General features: G+C 39.3%; 1 protein-coding gene across 9 annotated transcripts in view; it reads right to left on the reverse strand.

Annotated features, from left to right (window-relative positions):
* The window catches only part of Reps2 (RALBP1 associated Eps domain containing 2), a 258,844-nt gene that overhangs the window by 140,457 nt on the left and 92,463 nt on the right, over nt 1-25,924 (reverse strand). For 6 of the 9 annotated variants that reach the window (XM_017802954.2, XM_017802955.2, XM_029555604.1 and 3 more), the window contains exons 3-5: nt 24,666-24,814; nt 22,168-22,294; nt 16,173-16,270 (exon numbers count right to left, since the gene is read on the reverse strand). In XM_017802954.2, coding sequence (XP_017658443.1) covers nt 16,173-16,270; nt 22,168-22,294; nt 24,666-24,814 — 374 coding nt within the window. The remainder of the gene's footprint in view (nt 1-16,172; nt 16,271-22,167; nt 22,295-24,665; nt 24,815-25,924) is intronic. The other 3 variants (XM_029555606.1, XM_029555605.1, XM_008852210.3) reach the window with 1 other exon arrangement.

The following is a 25,924-nucleotide window of genomic DNA, read 5'->3' on the forward strand; positions in this document are numbered from 1 at the left end:
ACATGTTCCATATCTACTAAATGAGTGATTTCAAGAGCAGATAGATAATGGCATGTAGAAGGAGCAAATGACTTCCCACACACCATTAAGCTGAAATATTCCAAAATACTGATCCATGAGAAGAAGCAAAATCACTTAAACTTCATTGCATAAACAGCAACATGCTCATGCATCCACTCAACAGATATTTATTGAATACCAATAATAGCTCAGATCCTTATGTTGCTAGGGACATACAGATAGACAAACAGGTTCTTTTTATCCCCAGGAAGCCTAGGGTCTCATAAGGAAGAAAGGCACACAAGCAATCTCAAAACAGTAAGGGAAGTGTCTTAATAACATGAAGTACTCTAGCACTTCCTACTCAAACTGTGGTCCCCACCTAGATCAACATCACTGGGGAACTTGTTAAAAATACAAGCTCTCAGGTCTAACCCTACTCCTCTAGTGAATCTAAAAGTCTGTGAGTGGAGTCCAGGACTAGGTTACTTAACAAGCCCTCTAGGTGATTCAAAGCACACTCAAGCTTAAGAAGCAATGCTATGAGACACGTGGGATAGGGCAAGCAAAGGAGTGGCATTCACAAAGACATCAAAACATGAGAGGAAATGATCATCTTCTAAAAGCAGCTCCCTTTGGGGCACATAAAGACAGGATCTGTTGCCAGTGCTGCATGGACACTAGTGGAATTGTCACAATATGGTCCAGGCAGAAAGCAGAGCTCTTAGTTAACAGGCTTAGATTGTATCTAGAAGACACTAGGGAGCCACAGATAATATTAAACAAGGCAATCAAATAATCAGATTCAAATTACTGAAGCATTCCTTCATTGAGACTGAAACAGGAAAGACTAAAGACAGGAAGACCAATTTCAGCTATATGGGCAACCCAGGCCAGAAACAAATGCAGTTCCCAGGTAAGGAGGGCTAAGAGAGGAATGGGAGAAAACAAAATCCACACAGCCATCAGAGCAGAAGGCCCATTCCTGCACTGAATGGCACTTCAGTGCCTCTATCAACAGCTAGAGGCTATTTGACTGGAGGACACAGACACATGGAACCATCACCTCTGAAAACCTAAAATCAGCCAAGCAATCAACACAATGTTATGGATAAAGATCTGAAAAGTCAGCTATCTAAAAGGGAATAATAGCTAATTGCAAAAACTGAAGGCACTGAGAAGTGGGAATGAACCATCTGTAGAGACTCAGCCATCTAAGTAGAAGCTAGAACCAAGAAACACTCTACTTTCAACAATAACCTAACAGACCTTCCTCATTCAACTCCAGCTCTATTGGTTTTGTTCTCTGGGCAGAGATATTTGCTAATTGATGCCAATAAATAATAATGATGCAAATAAACCCAGCACTCAGTAGGTAGAGACAAGAGGGTGAGGAAGTTAAAACCAGCCTTGGTTACATAGTGAGTACAAGCCCAGCCTGAACTACATGAAGCCCTATTTCCAAAAAGAAAACAAAATGTGAGGAGAAAGAAAAAATTTCCACATCTGTCTACATATGTTGCAAACACATGGCTCATTATACAGTTTCTCTAGACACTGGAGAATTATATTCGCTTGTATTTAAAACATTCAACCCCTTGGTTTTGTTTCAAATGAAATGCAAATATTTTGTTCTGCAAGTTAGTATCTCTGGGGAAAATGGGCTATTTATAATGAACGAGACATCAAAAGACTCATTAAAAAGTAATACTGTTAATAAAATCCACAAAGGTGATGTTTGCCCTCAAAGTACCTTAAAAACCTTGCAAAGGTGAATAATATAAATTGCAAGAAAGTACTGTCAGAGAATTTGAAAGTACTGTCAGAGAATCTAGAAAGGGTGTGTATACTGTTTCAACTGTAGAATATTTTTTGCTTAGAATACAATCCCACCCTGGAGGCCTCCTGTAAATGCTGCTGCCTGAGACTCTAGCTATTTTACCTATGAAAGCAGAGTGATTTTAGAACAGTGTCCTTTTTTGACCTTAGCAGAAACAACAAAAATATCTTTAAGCACATATCATCAAACTAATTTAGAGTTCTAATTTCACCAGCTTAGGTTGATATAAAATAAAGGAATCTCCCTGAGCCTAACATGCAACACACAGTTGCTAGTTGTAAAAATCATCTAAAATCTAAAAGCTATCTGCATGGACATAAAAGAATGTCTCATAACATGCAAAATGCTAACTGACAGGCCCTATAAATATCTAATAACCAAGATCTATTCTCTTTTTCACAATAACTCTGCAAACTAGGTCCAATTATCCCCAATTGGCAGAACAGGAAACTTAGAATTAGGTAAGGGAACTAATTTACTAAGACCACATACCTAGAAAATTAAAGAGCAGGAATATGAACTCATCCAGATTTCCAGATTATGAACTCTTAATCAACAAGCTCTATGGATATCTCTTCCTATCTGTCCATCCATCATGTAATAATGAATTGTTTCCTTTTCAGAAAGACCCTTATAGAAATGTCTAAATCAATTTTGTAGACTGAGGTTCTTCTGCTCTTGAGACATGAATGATTATGTTAGATTTATACCCTCTTCCATATCATCTGATGTAGTTTCAGATTATGGCTGGTAGACTATTAAATTCTATAGAGTACCTCTTGTTTATCATATAATTTTTGTATGTGAGCAGCATCTGGCCTGTTTTCATATAGCAGAAAAATCCAGAAGATAGTCTACAATACAGACATTCAATTATTTTATTGTCCTTTTAACATGTGACACCGCCACTATTTTGATGAACATAAGAAGCTCTTCTTAATAACCGCTGTCTCTAATTCTCCACAAGACACCAAGGTCTACTAATTGAGAAGGAAATTCTTTTTTCATAATTGTCAGGGTTTTCCAGTTGCTTGGAAGAGAAGGCTAGGAGAAGATAAGAACTCAGCAGAAAGAGGAAACTGTGATATGGCCACAGACTTCCTGAAATACTGCAATGATGTTCCCACCACCACCCTTGTAGGTCAGGTAGGTCAAGGCTGCCTGCCTCTTTTCTAGCATGCCCTCCCTTTCACACTCAAGACAGCCTGAGGCCAGATGGGAAAATGATGCTCCAATAACTCAAGCTGAAACAAGAAATATTTCAGAGAATTGGGCTACAGACTGAAAGTGCCAGCAAAGCACAGATTCCAGAAGCAAGCAGACTGGAGTTCAAATCTGGGACGGTCCCTTATTAACAAGTTTCCTTCTGAACCATCAGCTTCCCACACCTCAAAGGCAGCCTCAAAGCCCCCAGGGTCTTGTCTTGGTCTCCAGTCTCATCTCAATCCTACTCCAGGCTCTAGTCACACCAGCCTTCTTTTAGCTCAAGTGTATCTACTCTCCTATATGGCAGACTGTCTCACCCAGAATGCATTCTACCCCACCTCTAAGCATAACTCCTTGCACTGCACTGGCTACCTGGCTAAAAACTGCAGTTCCCCAAACACTTTTGCTGTTACAATTCCAGGTGAGACTTGGGTTCCACTAAATAAACATGCCCACAGAAACATAATTCAGAACCACATTACCTAGAAAAAGAAGTAGGGAACAAAGGCATCATGTGGCTGATTTGGGTCACACACAGTACGGAAGTAGAGCTGAAGCAATGGCATCATTTCCTGATCCTGTAGCTTTCCGACTATGGCAGAGGCAAAGCTCCCTTAGCAGCCCAGCTTACCTGTGGAATTTTAGGAATTATTCCTATGATCTCAGAATAGATATTTTTCTCCAGGTCTTTCAAAGAGTTAATAAACTTTAGATAGAAGAAAGAGAGAGAGAGAGAGAGAGAGAGATCCCCTATTATAAATCTTTGTCAGTCAAGGAGTTTGTGGTCCACAATTAGGAACCCTGCCCAGTGTATGCCCCTTGTCAAGGCTCTTGCCTCATAACAGAATCTTCTCCTCGCCTCATAGCTCCATTATTGCCTGATCACCTTAATCTTACTCATCCTTCACAGCTCAGTTCAATCTTTACTTCTTTGGGGACATCTCCCCTCACTACGTAGTCCTAAGTTGGATTTTTCTGTTACATGCTACCAAAACACTACCATACCATTGCAGCGATTGTCAGCTTTCAATTCTGTATACAAAATGAGATCATACCTTTTTAATTCATCTCCTCAATTTGTCTACAAGTGCCTTGAGAGGAAATTTGTACTCCTCAGTGTAACACTGGAATGGTGGCTGACTCATGGAAGCTACTTACTATTTCCAATTAGATTAATGGAGAATGCCATACCTACTATGCAAGACTATAGGAAAGACTGAAAGGGGCAAGGACAGCATTGGGACTACATAAACACAGTAGTGAATATTGTTGGTGAGATAGTAGATAGAGGTCATGAAGCTACTATTCACCTCGTAGCAAGAGGAATGCTGGTGAACCAAGCAAAGGAGGCTTATATATTAATAGTTTAGTCTATAACTCAGACCAGAGTCCTGGAGAATAAACCAGAAACAAACATTACTTTCCTTTCTAGTTTTGCAAAATACTGTCTAAGATCAGGCATTCAGTCATATGTATATAAGAGCACTGGCTATTCTTGCATAAGACCAGAGTTCAGATCTCAGCACCCACAGGGCAGCTAACAAAGTTCGTAACTCCAGTTCCAGGGGATCTGACACCCTCTTCTTGTGTCTGTGGGCACTGAATGATAAGGGCGTACTTACACACATGCATGCAATGTACTCATACACATAAAATAAAAATAATTTTTTGAAAAAGGCTAAATCAGAGGAACTTCCATGTATCAAACCAGAGTAGGCCCCAGCTATTACTGAGAAAGCTCCAGCTACCATAAGCCTTTAATGCAATGCCTCACGCCTGCTGGGGAAAAGCAATTACACTAATACCACAAACAGAATGCACTCATTTGCATTTATTAGTAATATAATCAACCCACTGTAACACCACTAAATTGATGGCTGATATTTGTAATCGTTTTCCCATCCCCACTGCCTCTAAATATAAAATTTTGTGAGGCCTTAAGGAAAAACTTCAGTCTTAATATTTGCTGAATAAATGTCTTGTTCTTAAAAATATCCTTTGATTTCTCTCTCAGATTCTCTCTTTCCAGGAGTTTTCATTCATTAACCCAATATTTCTTTAGGACTCTCATCTTGTAATACAAAACTTTTTGCCTTTTACATTAGATGTAACCACCAGGAAGAAATAAAGCAAATAATCTTTCTAATTTTCAAAAAGTGTAGCCACACACCAAGTACTTACTTACTGAGAAATACAGTAAGAAAGGTGTCTTTAAAAAAATAAAAGTTTCAGCTGAGACAAAAATAAACCAGTATCAGTTGAAATAAAATAGTTCTTTCCTCAGGAATATCAGCTAGAAAACCATAAAAAGAAATATAAATAGGCGAGGAAAAAATAGGCAGGAGGCTTGATACTCAGAAAAACAAGGGCTCCTTGTGGTAATGGTGCCTTCAAGTATCTGTGGGTTTTACAGTAGACACAGTTGAGATAAAACACACATAGGACATGCAAACCTTTTACTCCTTAGGAGATGGTATAAAACTCTAGCTAGGCCTCAAAATAAAATGGAGAATGAATCTAGGAAACAATATTTCAAGTCAAGAATAGGCACATACGTATCTGTAGGATGCATCACAGTGATTCCTCCTCTCACTCACATATTCTCTTCCTCCTTACTTTCTATTTTAGTTAGAGAAAGAGAACTTAATAAGCAATGGCTAGAGAGACGAAAGAAAGAGGGAAAGGTGTTACATTTAGCATGTCTAAGAACATTTTAGTCCTAATCTACACCCATAAACCAAGTAATTCAACTTTATTGTCATGGTCATATAAAAAAAATCCCCATTGCCTAAAGGCTTGAGGTTCTAAAGAACTGAAAAGAAGCTGGGGTCCCTAACCTCCTTCAAGCACCTCAAGGGACCACAACCTATTCTTAAACACTCAGGAGCAGTTTTGAACACAACTTGCAGAGTCTCATAGGTCCAAAGGAATAAGACACCAGCTTCTGGTTTCAAGCTCAAGAATGGCAAGCCAGTAAGAAAGCATAAATAACCCAAAGGAAAAAAAATCATAGGGTATGAAGAAGCTATCCACTGCAAAGGACACTTTATGAAGAACCCCTGACATTAAGATATTCCACTTCACTAATAAAATTGTTAAACTAAAAATAATTTTTACCTAGTAGGATGACAAAGGTCTGCAAATTTGTTAACGTGTATTTACAGGAGTATCACAAAAGAGACATTTTCTACATTGACAGCAAGTTTGTAAATTCATACAGCTGACAATTTGGAAATTGCTATAAAAATTACCAAAGTGTATACATTTCCACTCAGGAATTCTTTCTAAAAATTGAACCTATACATGTGTAAACAATGCTATGACTATGACTACATTACTAGATGTCAGGAACAAAAGGCTGGTCAAATGACTTATGGAAAATGCATATAACAAAATACTAAGCATTTGTGCAAAACATGAAAAGGTAAGATCCTTTGGGTACTGCTGAATGTTATTGAAGCTATTGTTAAAGAAAAACCCCGTGTATAACAGATGTATGTTACCATATTGGTAAAAGGTTGAACTATACACTTTGCATATGTTACCAATAATTATATATGTATATGAATAAAATTCATATATAATATTAAAATAAGGTGTTTTGTATACAGCTATACAAAAGAAATGGGTCATAGCAGGTGCCTCTTGGATGGGTGTGGGAGGGACACTTTTCACTCTGTCCTTTTGAATATTTGAGTTTGTAAAACTTTTTAATTGCTCTGAAGAATAAGCATATCTAAGAGCTCATAACCCACAACCACAAAAATAACATTCTCAGTGGAGTGGTCACTGTATAATATGAAACTGTCTAAACCTTGGAGTTCCTTCTGTGGTGGCCTTGTTAGGAGAAAAATCACCATAAGGTGGTTCATTCTTCCCCGTGTAGGTCTTTTCATGTTTTGGTTGTTAACCCTAGCCTTTAATGGCTGCTCTATCCCTCCAACCCATCTCGTGTGCGTTTTTCAGTTAAGCCATTCATAAGCAAACACATCATTCTGACCTATGTGGCAAGTACAAGAAAACACAAGAACTCTATGTAGAAGTGACACACTAGTGAAGTAGGCACTGGAGTACTTCAACAGCGTCAGTATCAGTACTCACAAACAAGGGGGAAGGGGAAAAACTCAAAAGGAGGCAATGAAGACCTGCAGCCTGACACACACACACACACACACACACACACACACACACACACACACACTCATGATGGCTCATAAAGGAATTACTGAAACCCTGAAGAGAGTTCCAAAAGGCTGAGGAAATTTTATGGGCCACTTCCTAAGTTAATCAGAGTAGCTGAGATAGTACTTAATATGTCCTACTTGTTGACTTGCTTTGCTCTTTTTCCCAACTCACAGCACCAATTTTGTCACGACTCCACTGTAACCCACCCCACCCACCCCCATCCTAATCTTTCAACCACTCTCAATGCTCATCCTACTTATTCTGCCAGCATTCTAGGCCAGTTCACCCATGAACAACTTTCATAGCACACACACACAAAAATTCCCTCAGTGCAATGTTGACCTCCCAGAAAGACTATTTCCTTTTATTCCCATCAACAGTTTTACAGGAACAATTTACCTGTTGTAACAAGCAGTTCTCTTTTGACCTATGCCAACAACACTCCAACAGAGAATCATGAGCATTTCTTTTGTCATCCTTACATACTTGCTTTTTCTCTTGAGAACCATTCCAAATGCCAAAAGTGTAGGAAGAAATTGTTTCTGGCTCTGGGTACCTAAAGTTAAGCCTCAGGGAAGGGAGAAAGAGGCATGGCAAGAAACTGAGACTGAGAGGAACAAGTAACTAAGCACAATAGATGTCTTTCAGTTTACAAACTTTTACATGAATATGATGCTAACCTTTACTTTCCTACCTGTTCATCACAAAACTTGCACCAAAAATACAGCCAAAACCCCCAAGTGGAACGCTAGGTGTCTAGTCTGAGAACAACAGTGACAAGTAATGAGAATGTCTTCCAGAAGACTATGATGCTCATCTCTCCAGAGAAAGAGGAAACAGCAGAGCATTATGGCTAGGGTTTGAAAAGGGAGGGCATTTTAATTTAAAATAGAAGAAATTGTGCTTCAGTGAGATCTAGCTAGAAAGAAATTTAATTTGCCAAAACAGCCACACCTAAAGAGAGAGAATATGTATACACTTTTATTTGCTTGTGTCTTCATAAGATGTTCTGGAAATAATAGAAGAATTCAGTTTGCCTTTAAGAAAGGAAATCACTAATAATCAGACTCCTAGATTTCTGACTAAGTTTTATGGATAAACATGTAATCATAAACTTTTTTTGAAAGTTTTATTTTTATTTTATGTGCATGAGTGTTTTGTCTGCATGTACGTAAGTACACTACATGTGTGTAGTGCCCATGGAGGCCAGAAGAGAGCATCAGATTCCCAGGAACTGGTGGTACAGATTGTTGTTAGCAACCATGTGAGTTCTGGGAACAAAACCATGTGGCTTCTGGGAACCAAACCCAGGTCCTCTCCAAGAGCAGCCAGTGTTCTTAACCATCTCTCCAGCCTCGATCAACTATTTTTAAGAATGAAAAATATAGATATCACATATACAAGGACATACTGGAAAACTTCCATACTTCATGTGATCAGTGGAGGAAAAGAGCAGAAATGAAGGAAAAAATAAAGGAGACAAAAGTGGAGGTAAAGACTAATGCTCCCACTAGAGAACACTGAACATATGAGAAATGACCAGGAGCTCTTTGTGACCAGTGTGGAGAGAGCAAAGTGGTGAGCTTCTGTGGCTGAAGAGGAAAGCAGAGATGAAACAACACAAGAGTCAAAAAAAAAAAAAAAGAAGAAAAAGCAACAGCCCCAAGACTATGTTCAAGAATGTGGGAATGTGGATGATCTGGTAGGAACCATGAGCAGAAACTGACAGATTAAAAGTCAGTATGGAATGAGTGAATTTGGGGCAGGTAAGTAAATTTTTAAAAATATTTTATTCATTATTTTTATTTTATATGTATGAGTATACTGCCTGCAGTGTATGTAAATACACCTTGTTGTGCAATGCCCACAGAGGTCAGAAGAGGGTGTTAGATCCCCTGGAACTGGAATTACGGATGGTTGTTAGCCGCCATGTGGATACTGGGAATCAAACCTAGGTCTTCTACAAAGAGCAGCCAGTGCACTTGACCACTGAGCCATCTCTCTAGCCCCCTAAATTCATTTTTAAGTGAACCTAAAAACATAAAAATTATACATATTAACGGGTATTTTGTGCTATTTCAACATATGTACACACTGTGTAATGTTTAAATTATTTGTCCATTTGTATTTTTAAGATTGCTTTTGTCAGGCGGGAGAGATAGGTCAGTGATTAAGAGCACTGGCTGCTCTTGCAGAAGACCCAGGTTGGAGTCCCAGCACCCACAAGGTAGCTAATAGCTGTTCATAACTCCAGTTCCAGGGGAATCCAATGCCCTCTTCTGACCTCTGTGGATATTGCACAACATAGATGCACTTGCATACATGCAGGTATAACATAAAATAAATAAAAATTATTTTAAAGATTGCTTTTGTCTGCAATAAGATGATGGATGGAAGAAGCCAAGTCACAGGTTGACATCAGAGATTCAGTGGCAGAGGATAACTGCCTGAACCAAGAAGTAAAGTGGGGCAGACAAGACAGTCATATGGAAAGTAAAACAGTCAGGCCTTGGTAACTGAATGGGCATGATGGGTGACAAAGGTCTTGAAGACAATGACCAACATTCTAGTCCATGCCAATGGGTGGTGGAGACAGGAAAGGAAGTGTAAGAGCTGGTTCTGTGAGGAAGATCCATCAGTTGAAAGTGACAGTGGGCCACCTGAGTAAGGATGTCTGGCAGATGGAAATATAAGGTCATCAGTTTCCATATAACTAAAGAATGATGAGAAATGAGTCCAAGCATCACAATAGGGGCAGGCAGAAGAAAGACTGAAATCTCAGCAAAGGGAGCCACAGAAATCAAGAGAGTAGGGCATGGACACCAACAATGAGAACATTTTAAGAAGGAGGGCAGTACCAAAAACCATCAAGAAATCCAGAAAGGCAAGGACTTACCACAATGTAGTTTTTTACATCCCTAGAGCAGGAGCAGAAGGTATAATTTCAAATCCTATGCCATCAAAATTACAAACATAGTCGAGATGTTTAGTGTTAATTTGTGAGAAAAGTAAACCACAAATGACCTTGAAATACCTGATAACAGGTGAAGCAAGAAAGACGACTTACAATTTCTTTACAAACTTTCATCAACCAACTACCAAAATACAATATGATTAGTGTCTGAAATTTTAAAGAGTAAAAAAAATCTAACATGAGAACAAAAAAGTGAGATTTCCTAAAATATTAAGGAAAAAGACTAATCCAAAGTTTGGAAGCTCAATTTGGCATAAACACTTCTAAAATGCCAAGTCCATGGTCTGTAACAGCACTGGCCATGGATCTTCTAAAGGCCTTCCCCAGGACCCAGAGGCCATGTCTCCTTATAACTCTTATATAATGATAGTGGTAGTAATTTTAAGAGTCAAAGTCTCGTTATATATTTCAGGGTGCCAGGAGATAAATGGCTTAGGCTGGGGTGGCCCTGAACTCCTGATCCTCCTGCTGGGGTAACAAGCCTATGTGTCATGGCCTCCAGTTTAGGAGGTGCTGAGAAATCAAACTCAGATCCTTTGCTGTGCTAACCTAGCACTTTATCCACTGACATATAGTTCCAGCATCCCATGTGCCCTTTAAGAAGGGTTTGAATAGAAAGCCACAGAGGAGGCCAGAACAAAGAGAGTAGACTGCCATCAGCACAGGAACATGGCACTATGAGGAAAATTAGTCATTCCAGCTAGCTTAGCACTATACGCAATAAATACTAATCCGCCACCACCAAGAGCCTTCGCTTCAAATCCCCTCATCTCCATGACTAATTCAAGTTGGCGTTTTGTTTTCTGTAACATGGAGTCCAGCCAAACCAATTTGACAGGCATAAGAAAGAAACCTAAGAACTGAAGAAAGAAAATACATCAGCCATGAAAACCACAGACTGCTATCCTGAGCAAGAAAGGCTCCTTGCTCCCATCCTGAATAGAATGCCATGCTCCAAGCAGGTGGTGGGAGAAACTCCACTGGTGCCAAGCAGACACTAAGAGAAGCAGACCGGCAGACTGTTACAATGCACTGTTAAATCCATACTCAGATATTAAGGCAACAAAAAAGAACTTGTCGCACGTCACATGAAGTCAAGATGGACCTGGGCAGAGCCTGTTTTTATCCTGTGCTTTGATTATGAGATCTTCCAATGGTTGATTGCTGCCAACCACTTGTATCTAGCCTTGGCTCTCCCCAAAACTCCAGACCCATAGAAACACAACTCTTAGACACCTCCTCTAGGCTATCTCCAAAGCTTAATTCCTGACATCTAACTTAGAGTACCAGTAGCTTTTCTCACAGCACCAATTTTTCTTCCAGCACTTCCTAGATTAACAGTTGATGTCATCATCCATCTAGTTCCTGAGCCAGCAGCTAGGGGAATGGTGTCCAATACCTGAACACCAGTCCTACCACTTCCCAGCTGTGACCTTGGACAAACCAAATAAAATATATGAACTCAGGTTCTGCCATCTAAAAACTGAGGTAACAGTATTACCTCAAAAGATAGCTGTGACATTGAGAATAAATAAAATAAATGATGTTATTAACAAAAAAAGATAGTTGTGAGCACTCAGTTAATGTGCACAAAATGGTAAGAACACAGAAAGTGTCTTTGTATATGTAGTTCTGTTACTTTCATATCTGCCCCTCATCACTGCTCCCTTACCTGGTTAATACCCCTGCTTTCCTTCTGTGATGGTTTGAATGAAAATGTCCTCCATAGGCTCCAAGTATTTGGACATTTTGTTCCCACATGGTGGTGCTGTTTTGGGAAGTTTTGGAAGGTGTGGTTATCCTGAAGGAAGCACATCACTGGGGGGTGGGCTTAGAGAGTTCTTAAGCCTTGTCAGATCTCCAGTCGCTCTCTTGCTTCCTGTGCCTGCTTGATGATGTGAGAACTTAGCTTCTGCTGCTCCTGCTCCAGCCACCTCCAGCTACCTCCAGCCTCCCTGCCATAACAGACTGTAATTCCCCTGGAACTGTAAGCTCAAATAAACTTTCTTCTATAAATTGTTTGGGTCAGTGTTTCTATCACAGAAACAAAAAGTGACTAATACACCTTCCCACTTCAATCCATGTCACTTCCAACAGAAGCCTTCTTTGATCAGCCTCTACCTGTAAGTCTAGGTCATAGCCCACTCCCATTTTTCATCATCAAAGTGCTATAATTTCCTTTCACATAACCATACATTGACTTTGTGATGGCTTGATTAATAGTCATCTCCTACAATAGCCTGAAATTTCCATGAAAGGTGAGGACTGTGCATGTCACACCTCATTTAACACAATACCTGGCACTTAACAGGTGTTCACTAAATATATGCTGTCTGAAGGGTTGGCAAAGCATGCCTCTCAGCAGAAAAGGAGGCCTACAGATCAGAAGAGAAGTCACAGGACACCAATCCCAGTGAGAGTTCATTCATGGCCTTACTTCCTGGGGCTCAGCAGAAAGGTCAGCAAGCCCCATTTGACCCCCTGCAAAGCCAGGATTCAATGTTGGCTTGACCACTGTTCTACGCATTCAGGATTTCATCTCTACAGAAATATAACATACCCTGTAGGAACCTGCAGGACACACCCTGAAGAGTTTGGTAAGGAATCCCTTAGTGCTTTCCCTAATGTAAACATGCTTCGGCAATATGTGTGATTCTAGTGTTTAAAGGCATGTATTTTTATACCGCGGAATTGCTAAAATGCAGCCAACTACTACATCTGGGGCTTGGCTGAAGAAACAACTACCTGTTCCAACTTGGGGATAAAATTGAGCTGTGTTGGCCTTAAGAGAGAAAAGTGCACATGTGGGTGTGGATGTGGGAGTGGGAGTGTGTTGGTGGGTGGGTGTGCCCGTGTCCATGCACACACATGCATATGTTTGCCAAGTTTTCCAAGCAGGCCTCAAACTCACTATGTACAGATGATGTTGTATTCCTGATTCCCCTATCTCTACTTCCCAACTGCTGGGATTATAGGTGTGTACTACTAATAACAAACATTCAAGAATATTTGGAGGGAGGGCTGGAGAGATAGCGTAGTGGCTAAGGGTACTTGCTGCTCTTGCATAAGACCAGGGTTTTAAACCCAGCACCCACATGGTGGCTAACAATTGTCTGCAACTTTAGTTCCAAGGGATCCAATGCCCTCTTCTAGCCTCTGTGGGCACGAGGCTCACACAGTGCACATATATACATGCAAACATTCATATACATAAAATAAATATAAATATTTTAAGAATAATTTGAGGATGAGGATATACCTCAGTAGTAGACTCCTTGGCTGGCATGGGCAAGGCCACTGGTTCCATGACCAGTAACACAGACACACAGACACACACACACACACACACACACACACACGCAATTTTTTAAAGATTTATTTTTATTTTATGTGTTTGAATATTTTGTCTGAGTATATATATGCACCATCTGCATGCCTGGTGCCTGCAGAGGCCAGAAGAGGGTATCATTCCTCCTGGAACTGAAGTTATGGATGGTTGTGAGCCACCACATGGATTCTGGGAACTAAACTCAGATCCTCTGTAAGAACAGCAAGTGCTCTTAACCACTGAGCCATCTCTCCAGCCTTGACACAAAAAGAACTTTTATGACACCCAATATTCTTGCTATCAACATCTTTCTTATGGGACTCTAACGTTAGGCTAACTACCGAAAAGTGTAGACTTTCACAATGGACTTGCCTGGGCTCAGATTCTGGCTCTGCCACAAACTAGTTATGAATTAATCTTAGACTAGATGCATGACCTCTCTCAGGCCTTCATCTAGGTACAGCAGTACCTAGAGCTTATGGTTACAGGAAATATTACATATATTACATATGGCTGAATTATCTAAGAGAGTTCTTTGCACACAGAGTACTGCTTTAGAAGATCGAGTTCTGTGATATAGCTAACAGCGTCCTATCCCTAGAAGGTATTCAGTGAACTGCAGGCTCTTCTTCAGACTGTTTATTCTCTTTCAAACTAGCAGCCCAATTCTTTATGGGAGTGTCCGAGTCAACTCTTCTATTTTGGGTAGAACTGTCTTGCATAAATGATCCATCTTCCTGAGTTACACAATTGAAATGCTATACAAACCACCACCCACTTCCTTTTGTCTTTCATGTTAAATAATAAACCTAATTTTTTGATAATTTCTCCCGTGAAGACACAGACCCACAAATAGACAGACACATGCACGCACACACGCACACAAACCTTTAATGATATAATTCCCCCACAAGAGAACTTACAGATACTACACAAGACAACACTTACAGACACAGGGGTGGAAATTAGAGTTCTTCATCCAAAGGAAAACCCTGGAGAATCAGAAGCTGAAATTATCTAAGTTGTGGTATAAGCAAAACAAACTGATTATCATTATACTTATGCCAAAATAGTTTGTATTATATGTAAGAAGTAGTAGCTTTTACTTGTAAAGCAACTATTTTCCAAATAGCATTGTCTGAGGCCCTGAGAGAATATAGAACTGCTGCAGCCTTTCAAAAGCTTACCATATAATTGGAAGCACAAAGCAAGTAGGAAAACAGTTCATTAGGCACTGAATGAGTAATAATAAAGAGTAAGGCAAACACAAGACAAGCTGCTTTAGAAAAACGAAGCTCTCCTGAAGAAGGTGCCTAATTAAGTAGATGAAGGGGAAAGAATACTTTAGACATACTAAAGACCAAGAACCAAACTCTGCTTTATTCTAGAGACTGAAAAGGTGGATAGAAACAAACATAGAAAAGATAGAAGGAAATATACAAGCAAAAGAACCAAAAGTGTAATGCTTACATGAGAAGTTTTATAACTTCCCTACAACAAAAAAGGGTCTATTCAAAAGCCGTGTTCCTCAGGAGAGGACAATGAAATCTCTGTGTCATCAAACAGAAGGACAGAATAGTTGGAGGAGAAAGAAAAGAAGTAAGTGGGGATGTGGGGGACAGGAAAGGACCATGGAGGGGGGTAAGGATAAAGTATGATATATACATATGAAAAGGTTACAGGCATGGTGACCCATGCCTGAAATCTCAGCTCTTTGAAAATGGGGGCAAAAAGATCAAGAGTTCAAGGATTTTGAGGTCATGTTGAGCAATGTGACATCCTATCTCACCCCACTCAAAAGTAAAAATGAAATTGTTGCAATGGAACCCATTACTTTGTATGCTAGCTATAAAAACAATAATTTCAAATGCCATATTTTTTTAAGATCCTATATTTTTAAATTTTATTTATTTAATGTGTATGAGTGCTATGCCTGCATGTACGTAAGTACACCCATGTCATGCAATGCCTGTGGAGGCCAAAGAGGACGCTGAATCCCCTGGAACTGGAGTTATGGATGGTTGTCAGTCACCATGTGGGTGCTTGGATTCGAACCCAGATCTTCTGCAAGAGCAGCCAGTGCTCTTAACTGCTGTGCCATCTCTCCAGACCCTGTATCTTTATGTTTTAAGATTTATTTTTATTTTTAATTATGCGCATATATGCATGTCTGTATGTGGGTTATGTACACATGAGTGCAAGAAGAGGGTGTCAGATCCCCTGGAGCTAGAGTTATAGGCAGTTATGAGCCACATGACATGGCTGCTGGAAACCAAACTTGGGTCCTCCGCAAAAGTAGTACATGCTTGTAACCACTGAGTCATCTCTCCAGTCCCTTATTTTTTATTTTTATCTTTACTTTTATTTATGTGTATGTCTGTGTGGCTATGTGAGTGTATGTGCATATGTATACTGGTTCCAAAGAAGACCAGAAAAAAGCATCAGATTCTCTGGAGCTGGAGTTACAAGGGGTTGTGAGCAGCCCGACATTGCATGCTGGGATTGGAATTCGGGTCCTCTCCAAGAGTAGTAAGCTTACTCAAGTACTGAGCCATCTCTCCAGCTCTAAATGCCATTATTTCCAAAATCAAAATCTTTTCTCAATTCTGTCATTGACATATGCCCACATCATCACTTACCCGAATAAGAGATGCCTGGCGCCGAAGGGGTTTGGATCCTGGACCCCCTGATGAGGGTCCTTCAGACTGGCCAAGGGGCTGTCTGGCTTCATAAGGAGCTGAAATGAAAAGGAAAGTTAAAAGGGCATACAAAAATTCCACTATAAAATTATTGTTTGACATTCAAATGTTTATAGCATCTGATTTTCAGAGGAAAGATGATAAAGGATTAGAACTTATATTCATAGAGCCACCAAAGACAGACAAATCCTGATCCTCCTGCTTCTACCTCTACAATTTCACTAAATAATCTCAAGACCTCTAACCACTATCATGATAAAACAAAAAAATATTTGCATCAGTTTAAGATTAGGAATAATATGTGAGGCTATGAAAACTTCAACTAGGACTTAGAGATAATAGCTAGGAAATTGTCACATTACATGTATTCAATTTCTAGTCCTGTTTCCTGTGGTACCTTGGACCATGCTCTGAAGTGATAGAGATCACTCATGTGTTAGTTGGGCTCTTCATGCTTTTTGTGTTTATTGATGGTTTTCAGGATGTGAACCTTTAACATAACCTACAATGGATACTGGTTGTAGGTCAGAATATAAACAAAATCCTGATTTGAACAACAAGCCTTATGAACTGCATCTTGGAACTAGCCACACTGTGCCTGGAGTTCTGGTGGACTATTTTAAGCTCCTTTATCCTTTCTTCTCGTGGAATCAAAACTGAAGCATGTCCTGGGTTTACTCTCATTGAAACCTCTATCACTTCAAAACCAGGGAATAGTGGTTCCTTACCAATTTCATGCTATATTCAAAGAAAGTTTACATTCACTTATGGGGAGAAAAGTAAAAGGGAACAATAGCCTTGGATTAAAAAAAATCAAATGGAAAGACTCAACTTCACATCTAGCAGAAAACTAAGAAAGCCAGAATAATTTTTCCCTGGTAGAATACGTACATTCCAAACCTCCCTAGTAAGTACAGGAACTAAGCTATAAATTTTGGATGGAAAGGCAACCTTACTGACCCTGAGATTTTGGCTGCCTGAAGATTGCACTGCCTATTTGAGGTTGGCTTAATGCCAATAGATATCATCCATACCTATTTTAAAAGTTATCATTTTAAATGATGAGCTTTTTCTGCAGGCCATACTTAGGAACCCTTTTGGTGGAAGAGGGAAGGAGTGTTCTCAAATTTTAAATTTTCAATTAAGGCACTTTTAAAGTTTTCTAATTCTTTTTTTAAATTATAGACATCAAATTCTAGTTATATGGTACCTTGTGTATACCTCCCTATTCAAATGTATTCCATTTATCATCTACCTCGCATTAGGTGCTTTGAACACTAAGAATAAACATTATCATTTATTTTTGAAAAACAAATGGCAGTTTTCCTCATTCTATCAAATGCAAAACCAAGTAGACAGAAACACAAAAAGGGAATAAGTGTATTGTATGTTTATTTATTCCACTAGTCAAAAACCAAACTATTTTAAAATGATTTTGCTACCTTTAAAATTTTTTCCTAGAGAAAACCCTATCTCTTTCATGTCTCTAGACAGATGAAATTTCTACCATATGCTAAATATGTATCCTTATACTTACAAACATACAGTATACCACTTACCAAAGAAGCCTCTTTTTGCAACAGATGGCTACTGCAGAATTCCATACAACTGCTCAGACACAGAGTATATCTGAAAGATGCCCAGTAGGGGATACATCTACAATTGAACCTCTACACCTAAGGCTCATGGAACACAGCAGAATAAAGAGTAGAGAGAAAACTAATGCATCCCTCAACTCTCACCAGTAAAGCTTCCTTGTACAACAAAGTGTGATGCACATGGAAGGCCAACTGGCCAAGCTGTAAAAAATAAGAGACTGCAGAGTGTAGGATAGGACTCCTATATGGAATCTCATCCATCCACCGCTCAGGAACCACTGTGGAAGAGGGGGTGGAAAAATTGTTAAGAGCCAGGGCTGGTTCATGAACACAGGGAATCAGAGCTTTCAGGTCATTGGAAGCTTGCACATGTGAACTTGTGGCAATGGTTCATCAAGCACAGGACTGATGCCAACTCAATTAAACAAGGGCTCAGAGGGGAGGAGAGAAATGGGTGGTGTGCCAGCCCTAGACTGAGAAATATTGGAGACTGGTTGCTACTAGGTGAGGGAGAGTATGCCTTACATACGATCTCTAGATGGGCTGACTAGACTCTAGTGGACGAATTTACAATGAAGGACATCTGGGTACAAATGCTTGACTGGATAGGACTTAACATCTATAGCGAAATACATGAGGTCTGGTGGGAGGATGGGGGTGTGTGTGTATGGGGGGGTCTAAAGTTGATTAAGAACTGTTGTATGAAATCACAAAAGCTCAATAATTTTTTTTAAGTTTCTAAGATATAAAAATGAATGTTATTGTTTTACTCCTTTTATTTCCAGAACATATAATAATGGCCTTGGCAATATGGTAGGAAGACAGTTAAATATAAGCAGGTAGTAGTATTTCACTCCAACAGAAAAGAGAAATTATCACCCATGTTGAAACCATTTCTCATCTCTGTGGGCTAACAGCTTGAGGGCTGGAAATATATAAATATGTAAACTGTGTGTTCCTGTAGCTTGCTTATAAATAAAATTGGGTGGAGAGCAGAGGTGGCTGTTATGGCACTACTTTTTGGCATGGTTTGATCATTTTAAAGTAAGGACGATACAACAATAGCACACTAGGAACACTAAACAGGCCAGCCATCATGCGAACCACTCGGGCTCACATCTGCATTTGGTATTTCTTCCTAGCAACTAGAACACAAAATTATAACACATTAAAATATCTGAATGATTTCTTGGCAAAGTATTAAGTGCATTATAGAACCTACAAAGAGTAGATACCAGTACAAAAACTACAAAAGAAACATGCATAGATAGCACACAATCTAAGTCTTCAAAAGCAATTTTCAGCTGGTAGGTAAGCATTGTCTTCTGAAAAAAATTTTTAAATCATTCCATTTGATAGAATACTAGTTAAGCCTGTAATACCAACTGTACCTTACAAAAGGGTATAAGTACGATAAGCAGAAGCATGGCTAGGGTCCTAGTCATCAGGAGCTCTAGTGAAACCAGTACCAATTGCCATAACAAAGAAGGAACAGCTACTACCCAGAGGAGACCCATGGGAGAGGAGACCATGATGTGCTGCTCTCTCAAATCCTTCTCCTACAGGGGGCCTCCTATAGAGAGACAGATATATTTCACCAGTCAGGCTTGGATGGACACTCAGACAAATAAGGGCTCACTTTGGAGAGTCAGATTTACTCCTCCTACTGCAAGGGAAGCCTAGGCTGACCAAGCTTACCTGTGATCAGAAAAGTGAGTATCTGAAATCCATTCAGTCACATATCTGAGGTACGTACTCCATTCTACTATCTGAGAAGCAAGGGTGCTATCCGAGGACTGGAGGGATGGCTCAGTTGTTAAAAGCACTGGCTGAGCACCTGGGTTCAGTTCCCAGCACCCACATGGCAACTAACAACTGTCCATAACTAGTTCCAAGGGATCCGATGCCCTCTTCTGTCTTCTGCAGACAATGCACAACACAGGTACACTTACATACATACAGGAATAACACTCATAGACATAAAATAAAAATAATAAATAAATAAATAAATAAATAAATAAATAAATAAATAAATAATAAATAAATAAATAAATTTTTAAAGAGCTGATATTCTGGCCACCAGCAATTTTATTTCTGGGTTACTTGTCAATTGAAACTGAACTCAGGAGGTAAAAAGGTACATATTTATTTAGTGCCTCAACTCTCTTTCCTCCCAAATGAAATTCAAAAGATGCAACTCAAAAGGAAACCAAGTAATTCTTTTACAAGAGGTTTAATATGGAAGGAGACAGACCATCTTTCCCCAAGGAGAGGAGTATTTTTTAAAACCCTGAAGATTTAACTACTTTGAGGTTCAGTATCAAGTGGAAATACTTTGGCTGTTTCTTACTGCTCCTCGGTGCCAGGAAAATTGTAGAATAAGTCACAAAAAGACTCATAAACAAATATTTATAGAATTCGTATTAATAAAAGACAAACACACAACCCAAATGCCCAACGGGAGAATCAATACATGGTACATCCATACAATGACATCTACAGAACAATAAGATGGAAGGAACTGCCAATACAATATGAATTTCAGCTGTTCTATTGAGAAGAAAATAGACAAGTATGAGTAGAATCATTCTGTATGTTTCCATTTCCATGAAGTTCTAAAAGAAATAAAACTAACCAACAGTGATAAGATCAGAACAGTGCTGCATTTAACAGTAGGGAGTGACTGGAGAGGGGCATCTGTAGTGTAATGGGATGGTTTTACTTCAGTGGTAGCTCCGTGAGCATATCCATTTGTTAAAATGCAAATTAAAAACAAAATATGTGCACTTACCATACATAGATTTTACCTCTCCAAAAAAACAAATCTAAAAAGGAATGAGGGCATACACAGCCTTAACATCAGCTTCTTAGAGTCCAGAAAGGAGAGAAGCAGGCTGCCTCTTCAGTGCTGCAGGAATGTGAGCCCACTTTGGATGGAATGACAGGATGGGGCAGGAAACAGACAGGCAGGATTTTTAAGGAATATCGAAGGCAGAACTTAATGATAGGCTGACTTAGTGGAACACAAACAAATTTACCTGTGCTAAACATTAATTTCAAAGCACAAATTAGATTTGAAATAGAAAAGAAATCCACTTATATAAAAAGATGAATCTGGCAAGGGAAATTACAAGAGGAAAATGCAAACTTCTCAACCCTGTGCAGTTTCAGGCACCAATGAGATCGCCAAGTTTCAGGAGAGCAATTTTTTTTTTTTTACTATCCATTAGCAATACCAACTTTCATTGCCTAGGACTTAATTTCCAAATGATTTTACATGCATATTCCCACTGAATCCCCCTAATACCCCCATGATACTATTTTTAAAAGGAAAAATATAGCTCCCAGCAGCACAGTGGCTTGCCTGAAGCCATACAGCTAGCCTCAGAAAACCAACCTTCTGCTTCCAATCCAAAGCCCTTTCCATCATTCCATACCTGCTTCTCTCCGCAAAAGGACAGCCTCTCTGTAGTTCAGCCTAGCACACATTTTTATTTCTGTGACCCTCTAAAAGTCACCGTTTTTTTCAATGCAGCAAAACCCTGCAGAAACTGGGTCATTTCTACCACAGCCCACAAAATGGTGAGGGAGGCTATAGGACATCCTATTGTAGACTACATTAAATTGTTCATATCTTAAACTAGAAGCAGGAGCTCCTGAAGGACAAGGTGCTGCGGTAAATCTATGGAGTTTTAAACATTGCAGTCTGGCCAGCCAACTCTGCAAGTCATTCTCAGAACCAACATATTTTACCACTGACATGTCCAGCAAAGCATAAATGTGAGCAAGCAGGCAACCCCGTAACTGTGCATGAAGCATGCTTCTCAGCAAAATGCTTACCCCCAGCATTTACCTTATCTTTGTTTTAAACATAAGAGCTCAATGTTTTCATTTATGTCCTCAATCATTAAAGATTGGATCAATTCCTTTGCTTCTGCATAGTTATCTTTTTAAAAGAAATTTCAGGAAAGCTGTTATTGTATAAATATGTTTAGTGTTCTTGCAGAAGGGAATAACAATTCTTTAAAAATGTAAACCCTTAGCATGCTACATTTCTGCTTAATGAAATTTGTATATGAAATATTAAATCATCTAAATAGTTGTTTCCAAGTCTAAAGATGAACCAGCTTCCAGTCTAGGAGACAAAGCAGTGCTGAGATATGCTTAATTTCATTTAAAAAAACTTTGCTTGAGAATATAAAATCAAATTGAACCATGTTTTCAAAGACAAGAGTAATTAAATCAGGAAATTAAGCAGCTGGTGGCATTGCTGCCTGGTAGATTAAGGAAATTCTAAGACATTGCCTGTGACAGCTGGCCCCCTGGTCGCCTCTTACCTGGATGCATCTGTTCTGTGCTGCTCCTCAGTTTGCTGTAGCCATGGCTCAAGGACACCCTCTGGTAATGAGGCGGGGAAGAAGGAGGGGAGGCGAGGGGTGACATCGTGGGAGACTGTGTTTCCTGCTTCAAAAAACCAAAGCAGAGTTCAGAGGCAACCACTAAAGAAGCCTGGCATTCTGAGCTGCAGTTTAGGGAGCAAAATGTGACTCTACAGCTGGTGACCTGGCTGATTTAATAAATGGGGAGAAATGTTTCATCAAAAATGCAGCATAGCTAAAAGGTAGTATCTGAGGATTCAAAACTCTCCTAGAGAATAAAGTCTCACCAATGTGAGTTACTTACATCATTAACACCAGCCTGAATGCTTTCAGTTGTCCCAACAATATTTTCTTTGGAAAATGAAAGACACTGATCACATAAAGTAACATTCCTACTCTTCAATTGAGGACAGATTCTGTCTTTATTCAATTAATAAAGACTCCTTCTGTAAAGACTCCTATTTCTTAGATTTATTGTTACCAAGTATAAATTCAGCAAATAAAATACAATTTTATTTTAAATCTTCAATGGTGGATATTTTGGGAGCTTACTATGATAAATTAAATGCCATGAGGGGGTGTTTGTTTCATACTGAGAGATTCCAAAACAAGGCCTCATGGATAAGCCAACTCCATGTAACTTACTCTGAAATACTAGGATGAAGACTTCACAAGGTACAAGTTGAATCCCAATTCAAATATGAACCTGATATAGGACTCCAGGCAAAATAAGCAACCTGAGCCTGCTGCTGAGTTTCTTCCTATTTTTCAACACTATCAATAGACTGGTAGCCTGAGGGTACCTGGGGAAGGATGCAGTGTTTCTTACAACATAGACACTATAATGGCTATGGCTTCTTTAATTTATATATATATATAATCTGAGATAGAAACTAGATCTGAAATTTTTCTGGGGCATCAGCCACTGTGGAACAGTGGATCCTCAGTCCTCTCCAAACACTGGTAAGGACACATGCTAAAGATTACTGACTACAAATTCCAATGTCTCTCCTTAATATACTTCTGAAATGATGAAAGCAACAGTATACAGTTGTTCAACAAGATGAGCTATGCCTCTATTAACTGTAAATGTAAAACTTCAGCCAGGCATGATGGTGTACACCTATAATCCCGGCACTCAGGAGGCATGGGGATCATGAGATCAATGCTAGCCTGGCAACACAGAAAGATGCTGTCTCAAAAAAGAAAAAAAACTGCAGTGATACCTTGGATATCCAAGACTATCAGGGTGAACCATGTAAGTTAATTTTCTAACATAACCCTTTAATACTTATTGCACGTTAAAAACATCTTGATTCAGGGCTGGAGAAATAGTGCAGCAATTAAGAACACTGACTGTTCTTGCAGAAGACCCGGATTCAAATCCCAGGACCCACATGGCAGCTAACAACTGTCTGTAACTACAGTTCCAGGGGATCCGACAGCCTCTTCTGTCCTCCATGGACATTGCACTACAGGGGTGCACTTATCTACATGCAGGCAATACACACATACACATAAAATAAAAATAATAAATAAATATTTTTTAAAATCTTGATTCAATTCTTCCTAAAATATAGCACATCTTTTTTACCTTACAGAAGACACTATGTTGAATATAATCTGGCTTCTCTGCATGTCCCTTTATCAGAAGAATAAGCTTTATACATTGACCAATACTCTGATGTCCTAGGGGTTTACTAATATGCAGCACTATTTCTCTCTTCCTGATAGGCCCACTCTCCTGGCATACTTTTGTCTCTATTAATCACCATCTGACTACTGCAATTAGTAGCCTGATTTTAAAAGTCTGTCCTCTCCTGATTCCAAACATGCTAAGTTGGTAATCACATTTATCAATATTTCATTCTACACGTTTCCTCCCCGCCAAAAGGAATCCCTGGTGAGTTTGGTGAACACAGGTCTCCGGGGTTCTTTATTATAGAATTTGTCAATATGCACTCTGAATTTCCAAGACTGATGGCTTAGTCTTTCCCCCAAGAATGGGACACTAGGCTATTTTCCAAACATGTTTAAACAGAGAATTTTTTCAGTCTTCTTTCTGAAGGAGAGCACTTATTAACTCCTAGAGTTTTATATTTCCTTTGTTTTTATTTTTCTTGTTTGTTTTTATGTTTTATTATATGTTATGTGTCAAAGGACCCATTTAGAAAACCAGTGACCTAGAGAAATCAAATAAGTATATTAAATTAATAGCCCAATTTTAGATACAATTCTATACTGAGGCAGATTCTAATGGGCCAGTGGGTGGCTCATAGTAATTCCTATGTGTCTGCCTCCTCTTGCTACAAGAAAACTTTCCTGGCTCACTTCCAAGTCTGTAATTGTGTTCCAGATGGCAAGATTTGCTGGAAGTCTGGCAACAGACCAGAAGCCATCCTATATGAGGTTTCACAGTCAGAATCAAATGAAGATGCCTAATCAGACTCTTTTACCTGTTTATCCTCATCATCCATTCTTTTGAAGGAGTTTTTTTCCGTGGTTAAATATGGAATCTGGACCTTAGTTCCAAGTAGCTCAGCTGGGTTCCCAATTCTTCTCTCACCATCACTCTTTGACATCACAAAGCGAGGCAGAGGTAATTCTTTAGAAGAGAATCAGAAAAGCTCAAGTGAGGATTTATGTTAAAACTGCAAGAAGAGGGGGAACTCAATGGTCAAAAATAAATCAGTTTTTGAGTAAAAAATTCATAGCACTAACTACAGTTTAAATTTTACTGTAGGCCATATTGAAGACTCCTATACTAATGTCATGATAGAAAAATGTGATGGTTTGATCAAGGTGTTCTGGCTTAACACTTCCAATGCTGATAAATCATCACAGAAAAAATTTAGGTTTGGAACTGATTTCCCACTTAATCCTTTGGAAAAAAATATATGAATTTTAACAAAATAATAAGCAACAAATGATAGCAGACAAAACTTATAAACGCTTGAATATGTTAGATTCGGGTTAAGGAACTGAAAATACTAGCTCATGTCATCCTCACAACAACTCTGTAAGAGGAAGCTGTTGTTATCAACTCTCTTTACAGGTGCGAAAACTGACAGGAAGGAGCTAATGTCCCCTAACATCATACAGCCCATTTGGGAGCAAGCCACAGTATGAACCAAAGCAAGAACTGTCTTGGATGTTTAACAGCCATACTTTGAGGCCTATACTAATCTGGTCAGAGGGACTTAAAGGACAGTTTTTGCTCCTTGTCCTCCAAGGTCGACTAAGTTCCGGGGGACTATGGAGCATCTCTCAAAATGTCCTGTAACTGTGGTGAGTCACCTGTCCTCTTGTTCAGGGAGGCCATGGAGACCCCACCAGATGGACTTGAACCAGTGTCCAGTCTACAAAGAGGAGGGTTAACACAGAGGAAACATTTCCTCCATGCTGTCAAGTGAAGCCAGCCATGGTTGAGTAGGACCTTTGACTTATCTTCACATAGATGGAACTGGTAAAAGAAAGGACCTGGGGGCTTCCCCCAGATCCTCAAATGACCTTAAGAGTAAAAAATAAATTGGTTTATCTGGGCCAATTGTAGGGTCTTAAACACCCAAAAGGAAAAAGATTAAAGGGGTCAATTAATTTTTTTAAGAGTCCATATGTATAGCTAAAGGCGACATAACAAAAAACAATAACAGACAGGAGATAACTTCCTTTGAGTCACTGGCCAGGGTGGCCCAAAAGACTCCCAGACAGTAAC

Source organism: Nannospalax galili, unplaced genomic scaffold (genome assembly GCF_000622305.1).
Source record: "Nannospalax galili isolate Female #2095 unplaced genomic scaffold, S.galili_v1.0 scaffold325, whole genome shotgun sequence".
Classification (NCBI taxonomy): Eukaryota; Metazoa; Chordata; class Mammalia; order Rodentia; family Spalacidae; genus Nannospalax; species Nannospalax galili.